Below are 25,258 nucleotides of genomic sequence, written 5' to 3' on the forward strand. Positions count from 1 at the left end.
GCTCGGCGCTACTTTGTGGGAAGTCACGAGGTCAGAGCCCTGACACTAAAAATCAACGCTGTACATATTCTATGTTTTTCCTGTCATGCAGTGAAAATCACAACAAAAAAACATGTAAAGATACGGTGATTATTCAATAAGGACACCCGAATACAAAATACTTCCTCTATATCTCCCAAAGAAAAACTACTGCAATTTCACATTGAGCACAGACCAAGAATAGTCAAACAAAACTGTTTCATACACCTGTTCTGAGGGTGACATAACTCCAAGTTTTTTTTTCAGCCGTGGCATTACATCCGGTCGAAGCTTGGCCACAGCTTGGCCATTTGTCCCCATATATTGGCCCTGTATTGCCTCGGACGCACGGAGGCGCTAGATCACTACTAGCATCGATCCTGTCCCTGCATTGACTTGTACAATTTTAAACCAGACGTGCAACTCATTCAGACCCCCCTCCTTCTCTCTCTCTCTCTCTCTCTCTCTCACACACACACACGCTCTCTCTCTCTCTCCTCGTCTTCGCTTCAGCTGCATGTCGCTCAGTCAGTCAGTCAGTCAGTGGCCCCGGTCCGCTGCGCCTGCGTCTGCCTCAACAGCTCTCCAAAGCCGAGACGCGCCACCGCCGTCGCCAATGCGGGCATGACATACTGGCAGCAGTAGTGGGCTTCCGTCTGCCTTACAAAGGAGGGGAAGAGAAATAAGAGTAGAAGAGAGTGAAGTGACTCATTTCTACCCCTGCCGTGCGTCGAGAAGAGTAGATGAGTCAATGGCAGGGGCACAGCCTGGAGTTCATGCGCTGCAGCTCAAGCCAGTGTCCGTGCCAGAGAGCCTAAGAAAGGGCAACAAATTTATGAAATGGGATGATGTAAGTAATTGCGAGAGAGACCGGCTGTGAATCTTTCTTTTTTCACTGCCGGCTTATTTGTGCACGCTTTATTTGCATTCACATACCACTAGGATGTATTGTACAATCTATAGGCTACTCATGCAACAGTAGCCGATAGATTTAATTGTCAGTGGAGACTACAGTGAATGGGACTGCCTGCCTTTGGCTTGCTGGTTAACGGTTAACATAAAATGCAGCAGCTTTAGTGTCTGCTGACATGTGCTTTGTTTACATATCCCAATGTACAGTACGTGCGCGCGAGTGAGTGCACGCGTGTTTGAGAGTTTTGTGTGTGAGAATGTGCTCATTTAATCAAATTAAACATTTGAACTAAGCTCGCCGCTCCCCCTTCACTGGAAGCGTTTGATCAATTAACTACAATTAATTAGTGTATCGGGGCTCAACGCGCGGATCATAGTGTAACCACTAAGCAGGAGTTGAATAACGACGGTGTGTTTTGTTTCTACAGTCCGTTATCATTCGCCCGTACTCCTGGCAGTCTAGCTGTAGAGAAATGACCTTGATTAATATTGATTGCACACTGCTGTTGAGTAGCCGGTGAAAACATACAGTAGTGGCTTTTTAACAAACAGCTATGGCTGCACTGCACCTCCCCTAAATAACAAATGAACACAAACCTCTAATAATCCCGTAGAGACTTAACATAGCTGTTGCATTCAAAGCTGAGTTTAAACTGAGTGACCTTATTACACCTAATTGACGTCTCCATCCTCTGTGTTGCCACCACAGTAGCTCTATAGTCTGACAGGGACTTTCTGTGATATTTGTTTCACATATTTCCGCAACCCATCTCATTTGAATAGCTGCTTGCATTCCTCTGGTTTCGTCATACCTTGATCCATGTGTATTGTGTGAGCATTTGAATATGAGCACTGTCATTCCATCAAACCGCTTGCTCTTTTTCCTTGCTGAAAATGCAGAGAGAAGTCCCCACCTGTAATTGTTGTTAATTATAGTGTTATTGTCTACTGTGAAAGGACAGTAATAAAAATCTCAATTCTCATTTAAGATCAAAATGTACACAAATCTTACATGTAGATCAGTATAGATCAGATTTGTGATGATAAACTGTTTTGTTTGCACTAGTTTTATATGAGTGCCATTTTGAAATATAGTTTTATGAGATCATCAAAGACAGCAGTGAAATGATCTTAATCACTGAGCTCAGGTGATACAAGCGCAGCACAGATGGCTTTAGTAAATAAGCGTTTGAGGAGTGTGAATTTGGTCAGTACAGGTGGCAGAGATGCATCTTTGCATTCATGCCAGTCTGTCAATCATCAATCTTATATTCAAACAAGAAAACTGAAGTACTTCCTTCACTAGTAATTACCAAGGAGTGTGAACTTCTTTCGGGTCTCTGGTTGGTATGTTGTGAGAAGGGGTGTGAGATGTACGTTTATTTTTCCTAACAGCTGTGTTTGTGTACTGTAGTTTATACATGTGGGCCTATCTACCAAAACCAAATGCCCATCAGGCGTTTCCTGCGAAAAACACACACCCTCCAACACAGACGTACGCACAGATACTTTCTCTGATTCATTTCCCATGCACTCCTTCCTTCCTCTTTCCTCTCTCCGTATCATTCGTGGAAAGAATCACAGAGGAAGACAGGGACAGACTGAGAGAGAAAAAGCTACGATAAATTTTGAGTGAAAAAGGATTGAATTAAATCAATTTTCATCTTGTCATGGTTTTTGGATGTTGGGTCCACTTCAACCTCTCTTAACAAGACATCTTACAAGCACCTGACAATTCTAATATTTGACTGAGTACAAACTTTAATTTATTGCTTTACTCTGGAAGGGATTTTTGTTAGTTTCAGGGAAAATTACAGCCTTCGCCTCACTGCTGAACATTCAGTGGAGACAGAAAGGTGTGCAATTTTATTTACTGTGTCAGGATGGTATACTGCACTGTAAGGAGCAACAGCCTTGACTTGTCTGAGTTGGTGAAGAGAAGCACCTCAGACTTCAACACACAGCGTTTGGTGGTAGACTGTTGAAAAAGAATAGATAGCAATCAGACAACCTGTCAAAACGTTGGTAAAATCCTGGAAGCTTCAGACCTGTCCGACCTCTCTCACACACCTTGTATTTTAGTCGCTGCCACAGCACTACCACTGTAGCTCATAAAATCCCTGGCTGTAGTTTAAAACATTGCCTGGCAGATTATTATCTGTCAGTCACTTCAAATGGCAGATCTAGCGCCATTGTATGTCATATTGCTGCTTTCCGTTAAGAGAGAGTGGAGAGCAGGCAGACATCCAAAGCCTCTAGGAAAGGGACCCTTCATCTGAAAGATCATTGACAGAAACTGGCAGGAAATATGTGACAGATGATGGTGGGTCAGCGTAAACCCAGATTTTCGTAAGCTTATGCTTGTATCAGGCATTTTGGTCTGATGTGTATTGAATAAGATATTATCAGGCTCAGCGGGGGATCTTAAAATCCCATAAAAGTAGTAGAATATGTCATTAGCATACAGAACAGAAATATGCTGAGCTCAAATCTCCTCTCTAACACACCCCCTTAGGTGATGGCTAATGGTACAGACGCTTCACTAAAAATAATGGCAACGTCGCCTGCCTGGGATCGGTTCCCTAAGGGGTTTTTGTACTGTTTTGTAAGTCAGTCACTAATCTCATCTTATTTCAGCAAAAAGAAGGCCGCCGCTGCCTAATGTCTCCCCATTAATGACAAATCCTCAAAATAGTCAATTGACAATAAAAAAAACATGAGCAGTACCATTCCGAAAGTAGTAATCTCTAAAATCACTCTAAAGTCTAATCAGCAATGTTATTAATACTCGTGTTTTCCTTATATGTGCAGACCCATGGGAAAATCTTTGCTAAGAGTCCATAATGACTTAATGTGTTTGTAGTGGTGGCCATGGAGAGTTAGGACATTAAGAAAGAAGCTGGTGAAAATGACTGCTTTCACATCATTAGGCAGATTCCCAGTGCTCTCAAGCCATCCTCTTTCTTTTTCTCTGACAGCACATACAATCCATCAATCGCCATGATGTGACTTCTTAACTTGGTTTATTGAAAATATAAACAACTTGTCGGTAATTTTATGAAACTCACGATCATTTGATAAAGTCTTCATGGAGTAGCCGATGTCTTCATGAAGGATGGCAGAGAGATTTTCATCTGTAAAAACTGAATTGAAGAAAACCGGGCTGCGGATCGTAACTTGAGTGGAGATCAGAGATTGCGGGGCTGCAGTTGATATGAGACGCTATATCTAAGAACTGCGAACATGAGGCTTTTTTCCTGCCCTCAGGCTGTAAAGCGCTGTGTGCGAGCGTGTGTATGCTGCATGCGTTTAGTGGTATGAGCTGTGTCTTTTGTAATTCAATCAAGCTTGCAAAGATTGTGCAATCATGTGAACACAACCAAAACGATTCCTCTTGAGTCTCTAATAGATTTCACGGGAATGGTGGGTTGCCATAGCAAACGTCACTATAGCAAATGCCTCTGATGTGACAGCTCACCATTTTCAGCATCGAACGAGACACTCATTTACTTTCCGCTCTCTACCCTTTCTTTCTTTCTTTCTTTCCTTCTTTTTTTCTTTCTCTTTTCCATATTTTTCTATGGGTTCATAAATGTGTGGAATTCAGTATTAATCTATCAGGTGTGCCAGGTTCCATAAGCTGTGATTGACTTGTTTAGACAGTATGAAATGATTTCAGAGCACTAATGGTCCTCTACACCCCACACAGACTTTGACTCCTCCACTGTCTACCAGCACCCAGCTCAAACCTTTCATGATACCCTACACTGTGTGTTGCACAGGGTCCCACCCAAATATGACAAGCGTGTAACAGATGCAGACCATTAGCTCTATCTCCCAATGCTGTGATAGGGACATCATTAGAAGCCTTATGAAGACACTTTGAAGATTTTCTTGCTCTGTGCCGCAAATGCAGTTTTCATCTCTCTGATCTCACAGCCATGGCTGATTGAGAAGGACAATATGCTACTGTTCAGCTGAACCACAGCCACTGTGGACACAGAAAAAAAAAGCAAAGGCTCTTTCTTTTTATAGAAGCATCCAATAATATCTGGTGTTGCCATGTATGCCTCAGGGTCAATCTTTGTTTGTGTGTGTGAGGCTTGGAGCTATCTGTGTGTATGTGGGAACTGAGGGAAAGCGTTTGTCTGTTACAAGAGGGGAAAATGGGAACATCAGCTGTGAAACAACCTGCACTTCATGATGGCAGTTGTCTCAAAAATGCGCATGCACACACATTCGTGCGCGTGCACACACACACACACACACACACACACACACACACACACACCAAGCTCCTTAGTCATTTGTGGTGATGCCAGGTCATAGTGAGGAAAGTCCTTTACTACCCTAGAAGGAAATTATTATGTGCATGCTCACAACATAAATACCACTTTTGGTGTCATTTCAAATTCTAGTATGCATGTGGGATTACAAGAACTGCGCTTTGATACTGACAAATAAATTAATTGATTTACCCAGAGAATATTCTGCTATACACTCAAAAGCGCTTGTGTAAAAGCACAGATTCAGACAGGCATACACAGACATAAGCAGACACACACATTGACTCCAGATGTCTTTTTCTTTGTTTTCCTCCAGGATTCTACCACAGTGACCCCGGTGACTCTAACTGTCGACCCTAAAGGTTACTTCCTGTATTGGACCGATCAGAACAAGGTGAGACAATGCACATCAACTATTTTGGTCTGGCCAAGCCTTGAAGCTTGCACTTGTAAATTTCACCTGAGACACTGGTTCTCCAGTGGCAGTCCTAATCCATCAACCCTTTGGATACATTCAGATCGACAGTAGCACTACAGCAAAACAACAGGAGTGTGGGTACAAGAAGATTAGAAGATTAAATTTAAACCAGGAAGCTCAAATTTTAAGGCTTATTAAGCAGCGAGACCCACACAGCAGATTTTAGTCCTTCAAGCCCAGATTCAGCAAGAATTGTTTTCCTCTCTCTGTTTTGAAATAGGAAATATCAAATTAGCACAATAGCATGACGTACATGATACAAGGTAGTGCACCTCGATTGTGTGCTTGCACATATGGTTGGCTGCCCCAGTACGTTGCTGGATGCACTGCATTGCACTGCAGTAAATTGTTGCCTCAGTGCCAATCTGAATGTTCTCAGTGAGTAGTAAAGGAAGTAGGAAATAAGTAAGCGTTTTTATGCCCTCACAGAGATATAAGGAGCTCCACAGTACTTTCTGTTTTGTTGCTGTCTATAGTCAAAATGAAAATCTATCCTATAAAAAATCCTATATAAAATCTAGCCTTTTTTTTTTGGCATGAACAGGTGTCAGCAGAAGGTATTGTGTGCACCTGCAGGCACAGAATTGAAAAAATGGAACGGACACATTAACATGCTGTATACATTAACGTTTTGGGTCATGATGTGGGTCAGCTGTCACAGAATCGATTTCTATAGTTGGAATTGTGTTTACAGGGAATGTTACAGTGCTGCAGGGCTGGAAAGCTGATATATCACCACAGTAAAGGCATCGTTTGCTCACTCATTTCACAGACAGTTGCTTGAACTATCCGACTTTGTCATGTACCGTCATTGCATGATCCAGTACTCATTACCATGGCAACCCCATTAGAATTCTATGACAGCCGTGTTACGCGTTTCAGTTGTAATAATTATCATAGTACACCTAGGATTAGAAAAGGTTTGGAAGCTGTCTGGGAAACATTTAAGCTTTTGGAAACAGCGTCCAGAACTGTGTTGCTGTCAGAACCAAGCAGGATTAAAAACATCTATTTTTATTTTATTGTGCTGCTATTCAGACTACTTTCAGGATCACTCTATCGTGTATCTTTGATTTGCTTTTTTTTTTTTTTTTCTTTACAAGGCATGTTGCTTAAGGACACTGACCCATCTTTTATTCATAATCTAAGTGCTCCACCAGGAGGAAAGGTCCCTTCTATCCATTTTGACTGAAGCCAGTGAAAGAGCAGCGTTGGAAAAGGGACAGAAATCTGAACTGCTGCACCTGCAGTGCTTAACTTGACACCTGTGAGAATATTCCATAGCACATTGTGTGTTTTCTCCTCCCTAGTTATGGCAAAGACTTCAGTAATAACCAGGAACAAGATTGTGAAATTTAAGATACTAGATGCTATCAGATGCAGTAACCTTATCAAGCACGTGACTCATTTTAACCTTGAAAGCATGTAATTGGCACAGGCTACTACAGTTTTGTCAAGTTGTTATATGCTCTGTTTTTTTGGTAGTTACATAAAACTATATATAACTACAAGTTTGCCTATCCAGTTTCTATATTCTCAACGGGCTTAACGTGTTCCTGTTCTATTTGTGTGTATATCTGTATCAGCAACGGCAGTCAGAGGTAGACTAATTAATAGCTACCATTGATTTTATGTTTGCCTAGATGAGGGTATTTCACTGCAGCCTCACTAAAGCATAGACAGGAGTGCTGAGCATGACTTTACCTCTATACACACACGCACTTCCATACATAAATAAGCACACACACACGTCATTTATGAGTGTAGCGCTACTCCTGTTAGGTCATTGAGGAGGGATCCTATTATGTTTAAATTACAATAATACATTATATGTAGAAAAAGAGGGATGCCTTCAGGGCGTATGTTCTGTTCTGCCGAACAATCAATGAGGAAAGACTTCTTGTTCTGGAAAGAGAGAATATATGTATATCTGTGGTCAGAGATAACAAGCACTGAGTGTGATTCTCCACTAAGAGAATTGAGAGAGGCTCTTTGGCATCAATTTGTCATTATTTCCTGTGCCTCTGTCATAAGGCGAGGATTTTGAATGATGAGGCTTTTGTGTATGTGTGTGTGTTTCCGTGTGTGGGTGTCTGTTCTGTCTCCCAGCATTGAGCGCAGTCCTGCTGCACGCATAATAACTCAAATTGATATCTAGCACAGCCCGAATGAAACTCTATTAGGGCATAAAGAAAGGCACCCGCTATACTCCTGGATGCCATTGTGAACACAAAACTGTGTCTGTGTATGTGTGTTCATAAAGATGTCATGTCTCATGTTTTCCCTCACGTTTATTCATGATCGTTTTGCGCATCTGTTCAACAGGCCAATTTAAACAAGCTACGATGCTCTGTCCAGTTTTCAAGTGTGTTTGTTAGAGACACAGCCTGATGGCCTGCAGAGTAAAAGCATTCCTCAGATTCTTCAGAAGCACAGCAGAACTGTACTCAGTGTGCCTACTGCGCTCACTTTCAAACACACATTGTCACTGATGGCTACAGCTTTTAGTATTTACTGTATTTTCAGTGCTGTTATTTACTGGAGGCCTGAAACAGGACACGTTTAAAGCTAATGAAGAGTTATTGTGCATTTGAAATGCGTGTTTTCCTTGAAAAGTTTGATCAAAGGAAACTTTTATTATGAGCTTATTTGATCAACACGTTAAATTAACTTTGTTTAATCTGTATCCAAACAGAAGTTGTGGTTTTACAGGAAGTTATGTAGATGTTTACCCCTGTTTCAAGTCTTTATGCTAAACTATGTTAATAATCTGCTGGCTGTAGCTTCTGAGATCGGTATCAGTCTTCTCATCTAACTAGATGTCGAAACTATTCCTTTAAGGACATTAATAGTGTGTGTAAACAGTATCTTGGCACGTGTGAGACACTGAGACAGAGAGAGGGGATGAGCAATACATGAACTGTGCTGCTAATCCCAAAGTTTTTCTTTCCTAACTAGTCATGGTTTCTTCTATTATAATCTATCCACACGTGGATTTCAGCCATGTTTTAAGGTCAAAAAGGCAAAGTTTAGTTTTGACAGCAGCAGAAACTCACATGTCACATCTGTTTAGGTGAGATGTTCTGTGCCTTTTCTTTCTGGCTAGCTTTTAAGTTGATGACTCAAAGCTTAGGGATTCCTTTAGTTTCATCTTGATACCTTTGTTGTAGTCACAGTAAGTCATGCTGACAAAACTTCAAAAAGACAGTATTCTGTGCAGATGTTGTCAAAACTGCAGTAAAATACTTTTATTGTTTCTTGATTGATTCTGTCGAGGTAATGGAGGTGACTTAACGATGGCGGCAGCTCAGGAGATGAGCTTAGACACCTTGGATCCAGAGATAAGCTTAATTAAATTTTTCGCTTGCCTGCCTTCACTGGTGGACAGTTGCAAAACAGGAGCTTAAACAATGCTACTCTTGTTGAAGGTAGTTAATCTAGTCTGCTATAGTTGAAGTGTATTGTACAATCTCTCAAATTTTCTGCTGTCCAAACAGGTGCAAACCATGTGGATTCTAATATGACGTGAGCTCAGATCCGCAATATCATCAAACAGAACCAGAATATATTACACAGTGATCCATCCTCGCAGAAATTGTTCCCTGGACCTCCTACTTTTGTCTCTAGAAGGGCTCCCACCCTACAAGATAAGCTGCTCCACAGCCATCTATCGCCAAAGACTTCTTGGCTTCACAAACCTATGGGCAACTTCCCCTGTGGCAATTGTTTCCATTGCATCAATATTTCTAAAATGGACAGATTTGTGGATGTGTTTACCAATAAGACATAGGAAATAAATCACTTCGCCAACACTTCCTTTCTGGTATATCGCCTCGAATGCCCTTGTGCACTTCTCTATGTGGGGAGAATAAAAAGGAGATTTAAAGACAGACTTGGGGGGAGCATAAAAATGCTATTCTCGCAAAAAAATCCAAACTATTCTATGGCTGTTCATTACAATCAAGTGGGACATGGGAGCCCCCCTTCTTTGAAAGCGGTTGCCCTTGAAGTCATACCTAAACATATAAGAGGTTGCAATAGACTAAGAAAACTCCCTCAATGAGAAACATTTTGGATTGTCACACAAAATGCCACTAAGTCTCCAGGATTGAATGATGAGGTAGACTTTCTGCTGTTCCTCTAATATCCTATGGCTTTCTATGTGCTTATACTATCACCAGTAGTTAGAAGCTATTGTGAAATTTTAATATTAATTAATCTATTAAACATTATGTTCATCTAATGATCATTGACTATGATCAATCCATATTTATAATGCTTTTATACTTTAATATTTTACTGCCACTCACTTGAGCATAATGTAATATTCTTCGATCTGGCAAATTTGAATATGCTTGTTCATCCCTTATACATGCCAACTTTGCAATAGACTTTATCACCTGCTTTAATTATTTGGCCATTCTGCAGGGGATCAGATAACTAATTGTCAAACTGATATTTGTCTATCTACAAATGGTGTTTTCTTGTATATATTTATTTCTCCATTGAAATGACTTAATGTAAATCACTTATTGTTGTTGTGCCTTATTGTAGATTCATATTTTTCGGGCATGTATGCATGTATGGGGCCCATGCTATTGTTTTAGTGCCCTCTATTAGTGAAGACTTAGAGTCGATACGTGTTGGTCTGCTTGGTTGCCTATAAGCTTGAAGAATAAATTCACAATATTATTTCACCTGAAGACGGAGTGCCTTAGTTTTTTTCCATGGTTGAATGCACCACTTAAAAAAAACAAAGCAAGCAAGACTTCCTGGATCTCGTTTTTTGTACTTTTACCTGCCCCACTAAAGAGCACCTGTCGTATGAGCCATCAGAAGCATCCCACACTTCCTTCTCTCACTGTAAAATAATGTCAGCTGTGTCTGCATTTCTGCAAGGGCTGTATTTTTAAACAGGGTGCTGCTATGTAAACTCCTGCAGTCATAAGTCTCCCATGTTTGTATGTGTGAGTGCATTTGGCCAGCTCTTCCTGTTTCTGCATGCTCTCTCCTTCACCTTGAAAGCTCCACTGTAATGAATGCGCACACATACACACACACACACACACACACACACACAATGTACAAACACTTTCACAGACAGAGAATGAATATAATAATGATGGTGACCTATGACAACATCAGTAACAATAACATCAGTAATGTAAATGAATACCATGCAGTGACCTTATGTCAACACATTTCCACCCTACGTTAGAAATACATTTACAATAGTGTCATAAATATTGGTGGAAAGTCACTATATCTCCCATCACTGTAAATCACCAAAAGTTAGTTTCAGTTCAATTGTTGTCAGGTTTCCTATTCTATTAAATGAAAGCCTTCTATGTTGAAAAGACAAACAGGTGAGGTGCTTTCCCATATTCGAGGAAAAGAATACTACACTTAATGACAGGGAACTTAAATATTTTTTTAGGTTCCTGATTCAAAGTTTTAACATAACACTTCCTTTTGGAATGATTACAACAATTCTGCATCAGTGACTGTGAAATGGGTAATTATGTAGCGTCTGTTTAAGATCCAGCGTGTGAGGATTTAGTGGCATCTAGCGGTGAGGCTGCAGATTGCAACCAATTGATTACTCCTCCCATGTCCCTCCCCTTCCAAGCGTGTAGGAAAACCTACGGTGGCCATAAAACTCGCAAAAATGTGAAATGTTTGGTTTGTCCGTTCTGGGCTACTGTAAAAACGGTGCAACATGGTGGCCTTCGTGGACGGGGGTCTGCTCCCTACGTAGATATAAAGGGCTCATTCGGTAACGAAAACGCAACGATTAATATTTTCTTGGGATCATATACTAATTAAAATATACTTGTGAATATTATATTCCATTTCTGCCAAGTCCATTCTGCTAGATGCCATTAAATTCTACACACTGGACCTTTTAATTGTATTGGTGACTGGCAAATTTGTACAGCTTCTATTTTTAGAGTGTGGTTGTTGTCATGATGCTTCTGCTCACAATGGCTTTGCTTAGAAACAAGGCAGAAATGGCCTTTAAAATCATCACAAGTATATCTCTGAGTTACTTGACTTGATCCATTATTGCAGTGACATACAGCAAGTCACAAAGTTACCGTTTCCACTCGCCACTATGGTTTACTACTTTACATATCACAGTCACAGTGCCATGGTTACCATGAAATCAGCCTGAGGTATTTAGAGCCAGCTCATTTGACCACATTTACATGTATGCTATGCTTCAAGAAACAAACTCATATAAATGCAGCATACCAGCGTACAACCTAAAACACCCATTCACACACACACACACACACACACACTCACATAGCCACACACATTCCTGTAATGTCCAACCAGGAACAGGTGCTTCTTTAGGAGGTTAAAAATAATTTTTGCTCCTGTTGGTTGAGCCTGTTTTGAAGGGGAGGAGCTATGCAACACTGAGAGGTGGACTGACTCAGTCAAATTAACAGTCTTTTGGTTTAGTTGCCATGGTTGCCATGCAACAGCACACACCTTGGAAATGTCACGTTCTCTTTCGGCCCCCGCTCATATTCTGAAGAATGTTGCCACTTTGAAACTGATATCATTGTTTCCTTGTATGCATGCATATGACTGTGTGTGGTTGTGCATTTGTGTGTGTTCTCCAAGGCAGGCTGTGGTTATGAGAAAAGGTTAAATGCTTTCTCTTGGGAGATTTATGTTTTAGCAGTGTGCCAATTTTCAGGACATTGACTGGACAAGCACTCAGCATATGGCATTGAATGATGTTCAGGGTTGAAAAACAGTTCACCCCACAACGAGACTCACACAATTGCCAGCGGGTGTGTGTGGGACATTTCTGAATGAGCCTTGAATTGACCTAAACTCAAGCATGAATAAAGCAGTTTTATTTTTATGTTAAACCTAATACACATCTGATGCACGAACACAAACACACACCCTCTTCTCTCCGCTCTGTCATAGCAGAGTTCACACATCTGTTTCCCCCAACACAGCAATTTTCTGTGATTACCAAGGCTGCTGCTCCTCCACCTCCGTCAGCACTATATGGGAGTGAGAGAGAAGGCATAAATCTGTAGCCAGTCTACTGAAAATGAATTGTGACCTCTGCCAGCCTCTTATAGGCTGGCACACCGAGGCCCTATTTCATCTGTAACACCGGAGAGAAACACACAGAAAAAGAAAAGGAAAAAAAGAAGAAATAGGAAGAGGATGAGGACGATCACGATGAAGAAAGTGACTTTTGTCATGTCCCCTTTTGTTATCTGTGGTATGGTATCAGTTCATTTACTTAATGAGTCTCTTTCGTGGTAAATGATTTAGGCTGGTGTTTGATTATGATTGGCTTTTAGCAGATTTGGACCTTTGCTCATGTAAATTTATCATGCCATTGTTAAAAATGGGCAGTTTTGTAGCCGGCCAACCTAACATGTGTGACTTAGCAATAATGAGGGGTATTGACACTTTGTCACTAGTAAGCATTGAAGATATATGTCTAAAAATCCATAAAATTACATAATTTGTACTGTATTTGTACTCTAATCACATGTACTTGCATTTCGCAGTCTTGTTACATTTTGACAGATCTGCCTTTCCAGTTGGGTTGTATCCAAATTATGTGCAGAATTCAGGTCACAAAGGGAGTTTGATGACCTCTGATGGGTGCTGGCTCAAATGTCTAATGTTCCTGGCATGATCAAGTGATAAAAATTAGTTTCCGATCACAAGTGTAAAGGCAATCATAGTTAATGTAGCATGACCAGTAATAGAAAAAAGACTGTTCTTAACAGTTTTAACATTGCTTTACTTGATGAGAGATTATACTTGTTAAGTGACTGACACACACACAGTACTGCCTGTTTGTCATTTTGATCGATTACTTATATCTGCTGAAATCAACTTATCTCGTATAATTATTATATTATATTGTATATTGCCACATGAAACATTGTATTGTGTATTGTCAAAAAAGATTTGAATAGGCAAAATTATAATCACTCTCACACAGGATTGTTTCCTGAAATGCTGAGATCTGCTGTAGGCTAGGTTCTTTGTCAGTGTCGTGCTTCATAAAACATGACTTTTGGCTAATTCTTCCTCATGAAAGCAGAGATAAATCTTTCCAAATAGGGTAAAATTGCTTAGTTAAGATATTCAGTCATTACCATTACTGGTAGTGAGAGGGTTAGACATTGCTGTCAACACTGAATGGTTACAGCTCCCAGCAAAAGGTCAGAGCAGACAGTTATTGATATCGGCCATAGATGTCTCTGTACAGTAGTTTTATAGACTTTATTTATTGGTTTTCAGGCGCTGGACTAAAACTGTTGTCCTCATTGTCACTGCAGCGCTTAAATATTATGACAGTTAGGCAGGCCACTCCATGCCATGTTGTTTGGGAACAGCAAATGTTCCTACAGTGAAATGTAAAACAAGGATTGCTTATTTTCATCTTGCAGTTTTTATTAGGTGACATGAACTACAGTTTGACACAGGGCACCCATCCTAAAATAGGAGAATGTAAACTGTTGACCTGTCTTTTTTGTAGGGCTGAAGTGTAACATAGAGAAACGGTGGTCTTTGTATGTGTGGCACTGTAGAGTGAATAGTTCTTTGTCAGAGATGAGAGTCAAAAGCAGAAAAAGAAGAGTGTTAAAAGAAGAAAAGCACTGCCAAACTCTTTTGGATTAGCAGTTCCTGGGTGAATTCAGAAGGCTTTGTTTGTGCTTGAGTTAGCTCTGTTTTACTCCTTGAATTCAGATTAGGACTTATTTTCCACTGCTTTGTAGGGATGGGAACTGAAAACCAGTTCCAAATTAGAACCAAATCCAAAATGCCGAGAACCAGGCACCCATTAATAAATTTGAATTTTGGTTCTGCTTATCAGTTCCTAAACACAGTAACCCTTTATTTTTGCAAACAAAGGTTACATATCTGCGAGGATGTGGCTATCTGCCAGGACCTATCTATGTCATGCATCAACGCAACAGTGTGTTGATTTGTTTAGATACGAGCATGCATGGCAAACGTCACAACAGTAGTGAAAGATGGACTCCGCTAAGCACTCAAAAGTGTGGCTTCACTTTATTCAAGAAAATGACAAGGCAAAGTGCAATGCAGTTAATAAGTTGTAAGTCAGGTTGCACATCAAATTTGACCAAACATTTAAGGAAACTCACCGTCGATCTGGCAGAATGTCAGTGTTTGATGTCTTGCGGTCTCCTAGCCAGAGTGTGTCACCAGCCAGTGCTAGCACCTCGATAGGACCTCCAGTAGAGTCATGGATACCTAGCTACGACACAACACGTATACATGTACTGTATTCCTGTTGTCATTAAGCTGTCGCTTTTCTTTTCTCGACTTTTTCTTGTTGCTCAGTAACATACAGGAACTCCTCAGCTGCATCCAGACTGAAAACAGTTCTGTGTAAAACATTACAAGGGGCTGTGTTGGTGGGGGCGTGTTGTTTAAAATGAAATATGATCCAGAAAGTCTGGTTGGAGTAATAGATTATTGCATTTAAAGGCTTATCAGAAAAACACTGCACAGTGCTTTGTAATAATCACAGACTTGATTTTACAACTCTGGAAAGTTATCACACTGCAACCACATCTGCAGTCCGTGTGCAAATCCACAGCTGTCCGCGGAACGCCAAAAGCATGAATTGGCCTTTACAGTGACAGCACACTGTCGTTGAGGGAAAGATGAGACAGAAAGTACTCAAAACAAAAGCAGAAGACTTTGAATTTACTTATTTTAATAAAACTATAAAAGTCAAAGTAAACGCTTAAAAAAATTAAGATATTTTTGTTATCTTAACATTTGACCTCTTTTATTTTTACCATATTGAAATTGAAACTGGGGATTGATAAGAACCAGAATTGATAATCAGAATCGGTAAAATTCAAACAATACCCGACCCTACTGCTCTGTGCTTGTCTACTGGTAAACAAATACATGCTAGAGCAGGCAGGCACACACACACACACACACACACACACACACACACACACACACACACACACACACAAACACAAAGTAACATTGAGGAGGAGGAGAGACATGGTTCTGTTAATTTCCTCTCCTAAACAACTGGAGTCCGTTCACAAAAGTTGGAGCCACAAATCCGGAAAGAGTTCTAAACAGTATCGGTGCCAACACTGTTCATTGTGAATTTGAGCAACTCAGCTGAGTCTGCCAGGGCAACGGAGGTGACTAAATGATGGCAGCAGCTCTGACTGGGAGGCACAAGAGGGCAGCTAAGACACCCTGGATTCAACATTGCTTGTAAATGATGACGATGATGCAGCAGCAACTGAAGGATAAAAGTTATGATTTGCCCAAAGTCAGCAATAATATTTAGGAATGTACAGGGGTTGGACAAAATAACAATAATACCTTAAATTGAATGCAGTCTTATACAACAGCCTTGCAATAAATACTCCCCTTGTGCAGCTTATGCTCCATTCTTGTTGTTAATTTGTTAAGAGAGTGTTGAATCATTCAGTGTGACTACCAACACCTCTAAACACAATGTTGATTTTGAATACTCTGATGTTTAAAGGATAACATCTGTAATTTTAGTATCCTCTTATCACTGTGATTAGTGTCCATGACGAGTAAATCTGTTTTGTTATTGCCACAGTCAGAACCTACCACTGTCTGTTCCACTGCAAGTTGATCGTATCAACCATTTTTTAAGAAATGTACTGTATATTTCCCAACATGACTCTTGTAAACAAACAAAAGTTATGGTTACATTCAGTATTACTCACCGAAACCTACTACATGTATCCTTAAAGTCTAACAAACATGTTGAATGCATTTCCTTCCTCATAAAACATTTCCAAAGCAGATTCTCAAAATATTTTAAATTGGGATTTTTTTGCATTCATATGCCATGGGCATGTTTGCTTGCGGTCTTCTTTTTCACTTCCTTTGTTGACACATTGCTTTGTTTCCTTGCAAGTTCATATCACCGTCGATCAGTGGAATACCACAAAACCAACGACAGTATGTGAATTGCTTTGGTGCGTCCGGCTGTAAAAACATGGCTTAATAGCATCACTAAAGGTACCTTTAATAACACCACAATTATAATGTCCTTGTACTTGTATGAAAAGGTATGTTTTAGTACTAAATGTAAAGAGATGGTTGTGTGTATTTCCCTCTCATTTTCCTTTTTGTTTAAGGAACTTATTCCTAAAAAGTGTGTGTTAAGGGAAAATGGTATTTGCGTTTTTAATTGCTAAACACAAACAGCGTTGTAATCATTTCAAAATCATTTAATGATAGTTTACAGCCTGTACTCTGGCACAAAATTTATGTTCAACTCGACTGAACATGATGGCCCTGTATTGTAAATGTGACTGGAGAAAATATGATTGTATTGCAGTAATTCATTAAAGTGCTCCAGTAGAATTACATCAGTTACATTACAGACAGGCAATGAGTCATCTGTAAAAACAAAAAAAAAAAAAAAAGAAAAAAAGATTGAAATCTGAAACTTATATTAGTCATAGATGATATAAAGAGTTTACAACAAAATAGATGGTCTAATATGATTATTTTTAGACTGAGTGCTTGTGTACATGACTTACTGTCCAGAAACTCAAGGCTCATGATGGCCTGACTGCCTGGTTAAAATATGACAGCAGAGTGAAGAAGATGATTAAGCTTCTCATTGTCTCATGAGTCCAGGTATTTATAACATTTATGCTGGCCTATTTCTGGGCAGCTTATTCAAAAGTGATCTCTATTATGTTGATTCCTTTCATCTGACACAGTTCACACAGAATGCAGTTTGACATTAAGTGCTCGATATTTGTATGACGGGTACGTTGCACACGGTCACAGGAGTAGAAAAGAAGAGCGGGAAGAGAGACTTACCTTTGATGAGGATGACTGAAATAATTACTCTGCTTACTTCAGCCGTCATGTTCCACTCACTTGAACACTGTCAAAAAAAAAAACTCTTATTTAAAGTGTAAAAAACTTAAGGAAGACTTTTTGGTGCCAAAGAAGGGGCTTAATGAAATTTTGATGCACAGCACTGAGATGTATGGTTAACGTTGATGCTGTTAAAAGTGACTTTATCTCTGTTCAGTAGACTGCAGTCAGCTGAAAGGTCTGCTTCACGCTGTATTTTGTTAACTTCTGTCTCTACCTTTGTCTGTCTTTGCCTCTCTGTGCACTCTGTCATTGCACATCCTGATTACCTTTTCATTATTACCTGCCCGGTTTCATATATTGGTTTTGCTGCAATAATAAGATGCGGTGCTCTAACAGTAGCGACCCTTATTACCCACCAGTAATGTTTCTTGATGAAATGACAGTTGCTTTTCTTTTATATTAAGAATTGTTTTTGAAAGACGATTAATAGTTAATCTTTGCCATTGCTCAACCTTATTGCTTTTTCTGATACCTTGCTGAGTGCAAGGAACAAAACTCAAATATTAATACATACAAAAAGTTATCCTCTGAGGCAACTGAGAGTGATTTTATCACAGGAAGTGAGTTGAGCCAAATGTGAATCTTGAACATTTGAACCTTTACCATAAAACATCAGGAGCATGGCTCTGTAGTTTATAGGCCCTCAAGCCGCAGCATTTACCGGCGTTTTGAGTTGTCATTCTTGCGTAGCTATGATTTGAATAGATTTAAATGTGTGGCAGAAACCAGGCTGCTGTTGAGGCTGTCAGTTAGATATTTGCATGGCTGAGACAGAGCTGAGCTGTTGGTTGAGCTCTGCATCACAACACAGCTGAATCAGTCGGCGTCAGCTTGTTTATGCTTGTTTTGTTTTTTTTTGTTTGTTTGTTTCCCTCTGCGTCGATCTGGCAGTGCCAGCAAACTGAACTAGTAAAGAATGCCTGAAGTGCGTAAATGTCTAAAAAGTGCATAATGGCAGATTAAGATTGTCTACTGTAACCATTAAATGTATCCCTGCCTTCCCCTTATATATTGAGGGGACTTTAAATTTACCATGACACCACTGAGTTTATAAACAAATTATGGTGTCAGTATACTACATGGTGCAACGTGTAATCTGAGCATTTGTGTATACCCGTTCCGAATGGCCACACCCAAACCTGCTGTCGCAGAGAGCGGCAAAACGCAAGGAATCATACAAATGAGGATTATGGTGTACCCTTTCAGACAGTCTCTCCTCAAAGGCTTTCATGGTGTTCTATTCAATTTCATGCATAAAAAGTGAAGGAAGGAGCTGTCTGAAGAATGAATAAAACAGAGAGAGAGAAGTTCAAACCCTGCTTTCTTGCACTCCTCAAGACTCCTGACCAGTCGTTGTGTGAATGATTGTTAGATTAAATTGTAAAATGAAGCAATGCTAAATGTTGCAAGCCTTTTATTTAACGGGCACAGGTGTGACTTTTGTGTAATCATTAGCCAGTATCAGTAATTTGTCCCACATATGAAAAAAAAAACAGTACCAGTCAAAAGTTTCTCATTCCAGAGAAGGGGGAAGGTGTGTACACGCTTGTAAACAAAAAAAAGCGAATGTGTTGATTCAGCCGAGCATTTTCACCATTGTTTCGTCCTCTCCTGTCCCTAATTAATAGTGTTATGAATGATTTTGCTTTGCTCACAAGAGTGTGTCTTAATAAGATGATGGCTGCACATTGACTGTTATGGTGAAAAGTCAATAAAATATGTGGATCTGTGGTTTGTCTGTTGCAATGGGATGATCTGACATTTTGATGATGGGGTCAGAAATCAAAGGTTACAGTTGGTCACAGTAATTTATTAGATCTCTGATAACTGTTTCTCTGAGGAAGACTGGATGCTACTGTTACAGGTCAGAAGGGATAAATTAAATCTCTCAGTCATCGATTTGTTCTATTAGTTTTAATTATGCTAAATCAATTGCGGTAGAGAATTTATAGCATAGACGTTTAAACACTCATGCTTCTAGTAAACTGACATTTAAAATTTGTGAGGACTGTGTTTTATGAGTCAACTGGTACACAGCGAGACAGACTGACTCTCTCTCTCTCTCTCTCTCTCTCTCTCCTTCTTCCTCCATTCCCTTCTTTCCACCTCAAACGCTAACCCAGCCCAGTTGCCATGACAATCCAATCCATGCAGCTTGTTTTTTGATGCTGCAAAGTACTCAAAACCCCCCTGCTGCTGCGATTTGACTGCCATCGCTGTACTAAGCCAGGTGGCTGCTATCCTCAGGGAGCCCTTTCAAATAAAGGCATTCAGCCAAAAGACTTTGAAGTCCCACTGTAGACAAGCTCTCAATAAGAGAACACACTTCCTGCCTGTTTCATCCCAGGCTTGGCCGGGGGAAGCTTAGATGGAGCACAACCTCATGTTGCTCATCAGTTTGTTGCGGTGCAAATGCTACAAAAAATACACAGTGAGTTTTAATCCTCAATTCAGCTCAGTCCAACTCTCAATAAAATAATGTCGCAGAGATTCTTGGCTGTCAAATAAAGGGATTAGGATGAAATGTGTGATCAAATGGTGTTACTGGAAGCTAATCTTTGAACAGATCGCACTCACAGTCATGTACAGACAAATCAAGCAGTTTGAAGATATCACCTTGGGCCCTAAGGGATTGTGATAGGTATGTTTTTCTCATTTTTGTGACTTTTCACAGTCCTGTAAAACAAACATTTTTATGCTAACAATCACACTCTAATATGGAGTCTCCAATTCAGCTGACTTGCTGAATTACCCAAAATGCACACAGAAAAGACCACTGTTGAGATTTGAACCCATTTGATTTTTTTTCTATAGGTACCTGTGCAAAACAGTTAGCTATCCTGCTACACTTTTGATTATGCTTTTGATTCAATAATCAATAATTCTAACACATTAGACCCTTTTATATCATAAACAGTGCCATTATAAAACACAAAATACACAGGAAATGTTAAACTTAACCTCAGAACGTTTAACCGCACTGTAAAGCAAACTAATCAAGATGAAACGGGGACACATCTCAAAAATGAGATTCAGTTCCTTGCTCATGTTAGCTTTAGATTTAAAGTCTAGAATAGAAGAATACACATCTCCGTTGTTAAGCCATTAGATTTCCCTTTAATTTAGGATCTTTGCCTGTGCAGTGTGGGTCATAAGTTTACCAAGTAATGAAGTTCTCCCATTCTCTCTCTCTTCTCTTTCATCTACGCTGTCGCCAAGAACAGAAAGATGAGAAGTGAAATTAAAAGAATATTGAAGTCTGAATTGCACATCTTAAATTAGCCCCTTCTCCTCTGAAGAATGTTGTAAAACTGACACAAGTTCCCTACCTTTGGCAAATTCATTATTGTTGCTATTCTTTCCCTTGTGAATATGCCAGCCTTAGCAAAATGGCTACATCTGCTGACAATGGGAAGGTTAATGTGAAAAATTAAATGAACATACACAATTTTAGGTAATGCACATTTTGTCAGTGTGCAGATTGTTGAACTACCTGAACTACCTGTTCAGGAATGTTGAAGGAGTCTGAGAGTAGCGTGTGAGTTTCAGCATGCTAATAGAAAAATCACTTTAATGTCTCAAGGTTAGAGTACAGACCAACATGATGAGCTCCTTCACTTTTTTTTCCACCGCACACTATAAGCACGTTGCATTAATTTATTTATTATGTGAATGTATATAGAGTTGTTATTTGTCTATTTTCCCTTCCTTCTCTTCCTCTCTTAACTAATGTTTGAAACAGGTTTTTCTGCATTCATTGAAAGCCTCAATAAATGTTATTTAACTCATTTTGCTGGAGGAATCAGGCCAATGGATGGCTTACACTCAAGTCCCATTTACTAATAGAGCAATTATAGGCTTTTTGCTTTAGAACTATTTCCACTGCTTCCTGCACATAAATGAATGACCAATTGCTCAAGTGGGCGACTGGAAAGAAAAGGTCTTTAACTCCATTTCAAAGAGACAGACGCAGAGCGGTCATTGGGATAGTAAGTATAGATAATCACAGAGAGCAAAGAGTGAGTTTTTTTTCCCCTCTCGACTGGTCTTGTTAATCATTTACAAGCATGTTAGAAAGGGCTGCATGTCTCGTGCTCACTCTAAGAAACCCTGAATTGTACTCGTCTCATATTGCGACAGCTCTCTCAGACAGATTTTTACTTTGTGTTATTGATTGCTTCGATACAGACTAATCGCAATAATTACATTAGATGAGCTTCTGATGTTCGAGAGGGCTGTAATTCCCACAAGCTAGGGGTTTCTGAGTTTTCATGCCACCCTGCTGCTTTTCACTGAATTCCTTTGTACTCTGTCGCAATTATCCAGCTGCTGTCTCTCCATCTCCAAATGTTCATGTCAGACGGCTTATTAACAACACACTGAGGGACTCATTTTGGCCTTTATTTTCGTTTATTAACATCTCTACACAGACACATACAAACTTAGGTTAGGAAAAAACCCCAGAAATCCCCTTTATCCACTATCATAGCGATATGTTTACTGTATCTTACATTGCACAATGACCCCTCATTGTTTTTTGACTGATAAATGGTGTGCTGGAGTGAATCCTGCCAAGCAATCTGTTGTCCATCCCCGAATTTCAGGTCCCTCAGACTCCCCTCTTCCTCTCGCCGTTCCATTTCCGCTCGAGCAATTAAGTGTGTCACAAATGTGGGTCAGTCGCCTTTCTTTACCCATTAAAGTCAATTCAGTTTGGTGGAATGATAAGAAGGTATCAAATTTAAACAGCTTGGAGGTGCTCTGGGGCAAGACAAAAAGCACAGCAGTCTGCCATACTTAAAATACCAGCACCAGCTCCTCTCTGAGAGCCTTCCTCGAGAGTTACATGACGGGAGGGAGAGAAACGACACCTGGCGCATTAGAAGAGAGGACGAGAGGGACATGGAGAATTACTTTTCATCAGTACATTAGGAGACAAGCTGAGGCCAGGGTGGCAGTGAAACCTTTTAGACAGATTTTCTCCATTTGGCTGTCTGATTGTGTTCTGCTGATGGTGATATGGTGTCTTTATTCTATTTTTTGTATCAAATGCTTTTAGGACCTATTGACAAAGACTCATAATTGCCTGTGGTTTCTTTGACAGGAAAGAGGATAAAAAGGCACTTTGCTTCAGAGTAGCAGCGGGTCAAGAGTAGAGCCTGACCAATACATCAGCATGGCTCAGTTTACGTTATTTTATTATATTTTATTATTCAGTAATGTCAAGGAACAAGAAATTGCAGTAGAGGAATACAGATATGTTTGAGGTGATTTAGAAACAGTGCGGCTGTTACATAGTTTGGCCACCAGAGAGAACTAAAAAGTTTATTGGCTGGACCGCAACAGCAGGGCCAGCCCTATAAACACGAATGTGTGTGACTGAGTGATGAAGTTACACCCTTTGCCTCAGCTGGGTGTCGCCACGAGTCACCACTTCCTATATCTGTTGTTTCAAATTAAAAGCCCTCTAGCGTTTCATACACGGTCCAGCCATATACTAGGTTTTGACCTAGTCTTATTTTTAGTCACGCTAGCGGCATGGCTCAAGGGACAGCAATGTCAGTTTGTTGGTCAGTTGGTTTATGACCAATCTGACATACCTAAAGAACTAAAGACAATTTGTGTTTTGTGCTAATTAGCAAATGTTAGCAAGCTAACACACTAAGCTGTCATTGTGAACAAACATAACCTCCTAAACATCATGTTAGCATTGTCATTGTAAGTATGCTGACATCCACATTTAGCTTAAAGCACCGCTGTGCCTGGTACATTCTCACAGAGCCGCTAGCATGGCTGTAGCAAGACTTAGTTTTGTTTAACTCTCAAACATCCATATTGATATTCACCTCAAAAACCCAATATTGGTCAGATTCTAGTCGAGAGTGCTTACATGTTCAGTGGCTTCAGTGACATGTCTTGATAAACACTTTCAGTGGGGACTTAGTCAAACGGTTCAGTTGACATCATGGAAATGACACAGAATGTGTAAACAATACTCTTAACTGTGTTTTGTGTTTTAAATCATCTTTTGGAAAGTATTTTGTTTTGTATGTAAACCTAATATCCTGTCCTTTACTCTCTCTCATTGCACTGTATTTAGTGTTAACATGCACTGATCAAACTGTTCAAGTTAGACACAAGAAAAGTGTAAACGGAGAAAGAAGGATAACTAGAGAGTGTTTTAAGGAATGATCTTGGGGAGGAACAGACACAGATACAGAGAGAGTGACAAAAGCTTTGCCTGCAGAAAGAAAGTGAAAAATGCATTTCTCTAAGCCGTCCGCTTTGTCCTGACTTCAAAGGGCCCGTGGATTGCACTTAGGAGGTGTCTAAATGAGGCGATGTGAGAGATGAGAGCCAGAGCTGCACTGTATCTGCCACTGGCAGTGATTCTCAAAGGACTTCAGTGGAGAGCCCCAGCAGAGCACAAGCACACACAGGCACGCTGCTCACTTGTAGCTCACAGTCTTGAATCGAGAGACGTGTTGTGGTTGAACATACCTTTCAGCCATTGCTTGAATGCCAAGAATTTTATTTGTGTGAAAACTCTCTGCAATGACATGGTGAGTTTAGTATTCAGAAAGAAGAAGAATATAAGGAGAGGTTGTATAGACGCCCAGAGGAAACTGTATTTTCTGACTGAATAGAAAAAAGGTCTGACATAAAAAGGTTGCATGTGTGTGCAAGTGCATTACAGTGTGTGAGTGTGTATGTATTGCAGTGTCTGTATTTGTGTCTTGTCTGGCCTTTAATTACCTCAGTTGAAGCTTTCTGGGGATTTTTTATGTGTTTGTGCATTCCTGCACTCTCACTCTCCAAGGACTCTGAAGGGGATCTCAGATGTTTCACTGCAGCAGATAAGAGTCATCCACAGTGTGCCTGAAGGAAGCCACACAGATAGAGGAGCAGACGTAAATGGTGTGGAGAAGTCAGGACGGAAGAAGACGGAGGAAGGGATGGGAGGTGGTGTGTTAGCATTTCTGTGTGTGTGTGTGTGTGTGTCGGCAGGGGATCAGACAAGATGTGAACTGTCATCCAAAGACATGAGAGCTGCTGTTAAGATGCAAGAAAACAGGAGGGGAGCACGAAGGGAGGGGAGGATGAGGAGGACTAGAGGAGGCAGATGTCCAGAGAGAGGATAGGTGAGACGAGTGAGACAGAGAGGCACATGTCCAAGACAGCGGAGGCAGTGATGGACATGAGAGGATAGAGTACGTGAGGGAAGGGGGAGGGGGGAAGTAAAAATCCAGCCAAAAGCATAACAAAGACGGAGCGAGGGAGAACAACAGAGGATGATGGACAGATGAGGGAAGCAGCTTTGCTTTCTCTGTCATCCCACTCGGTTCTGCTATCTATCAGAGAGGAGTACACTCCCTCCAGTATCCCTCACTACACTCCATCCGTCACTGTGTGTGTCTGCGTGTGTGTGCCCGCGATTTGATTGGTCTGGCACGCTCCAAGGAAAATGGTGACCAATGTGAGCTGAAGAGCCGGTCACATCATCGCTCTCCGTCACAGAGTATTTATAATGACTGAACACAGCAGACACTGCAGATTGATGATAGAGAGGAGTTGGAGTTTGTGTGTATATATGCACAAGTGTGTGTGTGTGTGTGTGTGTGTG

At 40.4% G+C, this 25,258-nt stretch overlaps 1 protein-coding gene across 3 annotated transcripts in view; it reads left to right on the top strand.

The window, feature by feature from the left end:
- Nucleotides 1–479: 479 nt before the first annotated feature.
- The window catches only part of plcb1l (phospholipase C beta 1-like), a 111,431-nt gene continuing 86,652 nt past the window's right edge, over nucleotides 480–25,258 (top strand). Inside the window, exons 1-2 of one of the 3 annotated variants that reach the window (XR_010924374.1) lie at nucleotides 480–868; nucleotides 5,533–5,610. Coding sequence is in view for 2 of the 3 variants with exons in the window: in XM_067571894.1 (XP_067427995.1) it covers nucleotides 770–868; nucleotides 5,533–5,610 (177 nt within the window). In the remaining variant the exon portion in view is untranslated. The remainder of the gene's footprint in view (nucleotides 869–5,532; nucleotides 5,611–25,258) is intronic. The other 2 variants (XM_067571894.1, XM_067571893.1) reach the window with 2 other exon arrangements.

The sequence above is a fragment of the Thunnus thynnus genome, chromosome 18, assembly GCF_963924715.1.
Source record: "Thunnus thynnus chromosome 18, fThuThy2.1, whole genome shotgun sequence".
Taxonomy (NCBI): domain Eukaryota; kingdom Metazoa; phylum Chordata; class Actinopteri; order Scombriformes; family Scombridae; genus Thunnus; species Thunnus thynnus.